At 32.1% G+C, this 3,700-nt stretch overlaps 1 protein-coding gene across 1 annotated transcript; it reads right to left on the bottom strand.

Annotated features, from left to right (window-relative positions):
* Positions 1-447: 447 nt before the first annotated feature.
* LOC149546449 (peroxidase 51-like) lies at positions 448-3,323 on the bottom strand. Its single transcript, XM_089794584.1, has 4 exons — positions 3,108-3,323; positions 2,663-2,857; positions 2,017-2,182; positions 448-842 (listed from the first exon to the last, which is right to left on the bottom strand). Exons 1-4 carry the CDS (start codon positions 3,321-3,323, stop codon positions 448-450), a joined length of 972 nt encoding a protein of 323 aa, XP_089650710.1.
* Positions 3,324-3,700: the final 377 nt, after the last annotated feature.

Here is a 3,700-nt window from a genome sequence, read left to right as displayed (position 1 = left end):
AACAGAATATAATGAAATGACATATTCATAGGTTTCATTTTTCTAATAAAATATTTAACTGTTTTGATTTTAAAATATATTATTTTTTCCACAAAATGTTAAAATCTCAAACTGAACCTACTATATAAACAATAATAGAAATCTAAGTAGCAAGGTGATTCATGGTAAATGCATACATCCATCTTTATTTTTTTCACAAAAAGTTCCATGCTTATACATTATTGATATATCATAACTGAACCAATTAAATGAAAGGGGAAGCAACGCAAGCCTGCCCTGATTGCAATTGGATTATTATACATCATGTCTAGCATTCCTTCCAAAGGAAATGTATTGACATTCTTTATTCCCAAAATTAACATTAATGATAACTTACAAAGCCTAAATCGAAGACACCTCCACTTCTTTAACTTTAAAATGTCTGGAGAAATTCAGTCATCAACATTATTAATTGAAGCTGCTGCAGTCCTTCCTAATTTCTCCTTGACTACCCACCTTTACACCAATCCGACCCATATTTGTGATTGCTCCTATGAACTCTTCATTAAATCTGGAGGCATTCCTTGCATACATTTTGACCTTGCTTCTTGAGCGTCTATCTGTGAATAACACCTCATCGGAAGTGAAAAGGCCCATACCGTTCATCAGATTTTGGTAGTAGACATTGTCAAACAAATGAGGTGTTGTAGGGTCCATGTTGATAGCAATGGTGGGATCCACATTTTGTGGACACATGGCCTGTAGTTGGCTCGCATAAGTAGCATTCAGAGTTGGGTCAATAGGGTTGCTGTAAGTTCTGTTTGAAAATTGGTTGCAGTGAGAAAATCCCACTGTGTGCGCCCCTGAAAAGGAAAAGAACGCTTGGAATTAGTAAAATCTATTTTAAACAAATTGTATTTGTAAAAAGTTGATATATTAATTCTACAGTTAAAATATAATGTCATATGTCATTTCTTATCATGGATGTAAGGTATGCTAATGGCAGGTTTCTAGACGGGTTAAGTTTATTTTGGTTTATGGTGAATAGTTCAAAAAAATTAGGAAGAATTTATAGAGTTTGTACTGTTATAATTATTAAATAAATTTTACTGTTTTCACGTTAAGCAAAGATTGTACTTCAACAATTATATAAGAACAGGAGCTCTCATGGAATCCCCTATGGTTGATGCGCAAATTGATTTTGGGCATCATAATAGGTATGTTCGTTAGATTGTTTTAAATGTTTTTTCTTAAAAATATCAATTTAATATAGTTTGTACAAATTTTATACACTAATTGAAGTTTTGTCACATTCATGTATTTTAGTTGTCATTTTGAAAAATAAAAACAGAATTTTATCAAGTAAGAACAACTTTAAAGAACCACAAATGGACAAATTATAACATAGATGAAATTTGAAGAATTTTGTTTTAGACTAATTGGTACATATCAAATTTGTGCAATAGTTGCTATTTTTAAGAATAAAAATAAATATTTGTAAATAGAGAATAATTTTTAAGAAGAAGAAAAGTCTAAGATTGTAAAAACAACTTGCAAGAAAGAAAGTTCAAAGAATTTTGAAACTGCTTTTGTTGTTGATTGAATAGGGAGAGGACTAACTTTGTTTCACCATCATTCTTAAACATCACATATTACAGAAAAAAATAAGTTTAGGAAAAATAAGTCAACTTTACTGTTCCTGTACTGTGTTTATAATAGAAAATACTTTAAAAATTATATTAAGCATATAACAACTATAAGAAGTAGATAATTTTAAGTGAATAAACTTTTCAATAATGATCTTTAATTTTTTTTCCATTATGTTTTAATTTTTTCCCATTATGTATAATAAAATAAAATAAACATTTTTCTAGGCAAGACAATTAAAAATTTTTTCATGCATTTATCAAAGGAACCACGATTCAAGAACTTACTGACACCAATTTTCCCCTTCAATCATGTTAAGAACACAAATTGAATATTACTACACTATAAGAAGCTCCTATAATCTGTTACCAAATACTGTAACCATTTTACCAGATAGAACAATCATTTCTATTGGAGATAAGCCCTTGCTTCTGAACAGAGAGACCAACTGATTAAGATTGAATGAAGCCTGGGGCAGGTTTCCATTGACCCTGGATGCCAGTGATATGACCCCATCTCTTCTCCCCACCTCCACGCTATATGTCGGGCCGCCAGCCTGCATGTAACCCCAGGAAAAAATATTGTTCTCTAGGATGGTAGTAATTGAAAATAGATAGCCCATATGTTCTCTACGATGGTGGCAATTGAAAATAGATAGCCCATATGTTCTTTAAGAAAATAGGTTTTATTTTATCTTTAGGTATACTAACAATTATAACCTAATCATAAATTGTACCGAGGATTTGTATGGTAGAAGTCATTGATTTCAATAAAAGTCTGTCCATCCACGATTAAGCTTAATGTTACATCAAAATTTTGAGACAAACTGTGCAGTGTTATGTTTGTGTGTGAATTGATAATCTAAGGTTATGGTTCTAGCTCTCAAACCTTCAATATCATACATTAAGGAAAAAACTAAATTTGGAAAAAATAAGTCAACTTTGATTATTTAACACTTTTAGTCTAGAAATGAAAATTAGTGTGTGATGTTAATTAAAATGCCTGAACACTTTATATGTTTTGCAAGATTACTTACCAGTTGTATAACATCCCTGGTAGCAATGGCGAGGATATCAGCACACGACACTGTGTTGGGACACGCCTTCTCTACAGCTTGCTTTGCTTTGTTTACAGTATCAAATCCATCCCCAGCAAGGGACAAGTTGTCTTCAGAGTCTTTCTCCGCAGTATTATTTGCAGTAGATTGAATCAACACAGAGGCATCACATCCCTGTGACAAAACAAAGTAATAATATTGTTTTGCATTACTGAATTCCTGAGATTCGTACTCCGGCACAAGATGTTAATACTAATGGTCGCATTAATCCAATATTAATTAATAAAAGCATTGATTCCCAATTCCCTAATCCAAGTAAACTGTGTTACAAGACCTTAATTCATGTCTCAGAAAACTGAATCTGGACTTTGTGGGACACATAATTGAGTGGAACATGAAGAAATGTAAATCATCTCTTGCCTACCTCAACGAAGCAATCGTGAAAGAAAAGTCTCAGCGTGGCAGGAACCGTGACAAATGTCTGGTTAAATTTCTGGCTAGCAACATTTTGTATGATGGCCTCAACATTGGGACACGAATTGGCATAAAAATTTGTACTAAGCAGGTTTGATTGAGCATACCCTTTGAAAATGCACACTCTCAACAATACCAACAAGGCCAGGCTCATCTTTCCACCCATGGTTAAGAGTGCATTCCAATTGATTACCTAGAAAGAAGCTTTATAGGCCTACTAATTGAGATATCAAACCTTATTCATCATAACAAATGAATACAAAATGTATAAATGGACATTCTTTATTCAGGTATTATGGTAGAATATATTTTCTTTATATCTTTTAGGAACTATTTTACTGTCTTAATTATATTTGGAAAAAAACTTTCAGCTTTAGCCCTTATTTATTTTTAATCAAGATAGTTTAGTCCTATGCTTTGGACCTTATATGGACCTGATTTTTAATAGAGTTTTTTCCTATAATCTCTCCTACAATGTACAATAGATCTTCATTCACACTACATAAACTGACCCTGTATCAACTATATAGGAAAAACTAAGGT

The sequence above is a fragment of the Cupressus sempervirens genome, chromosome 7 (genome assembly GCF_028749045.1).
Source record: "Cupressus sempervirens isolate cs-2001-9-10 chromosome 7, ASM2874904v1, whole genome shotgun sequence".
Classification (NCBI taxonomy): domain Eukaryota; kingdom Viridiplantae; phylum Streptophyta; class Pinopsida; order Cupressales; family Cupressaceae; genus Cupressus; species Cupressus sempervirens.
This window is presented reverse-complemented; position numbering and strand designations above follow the sequence as displayed.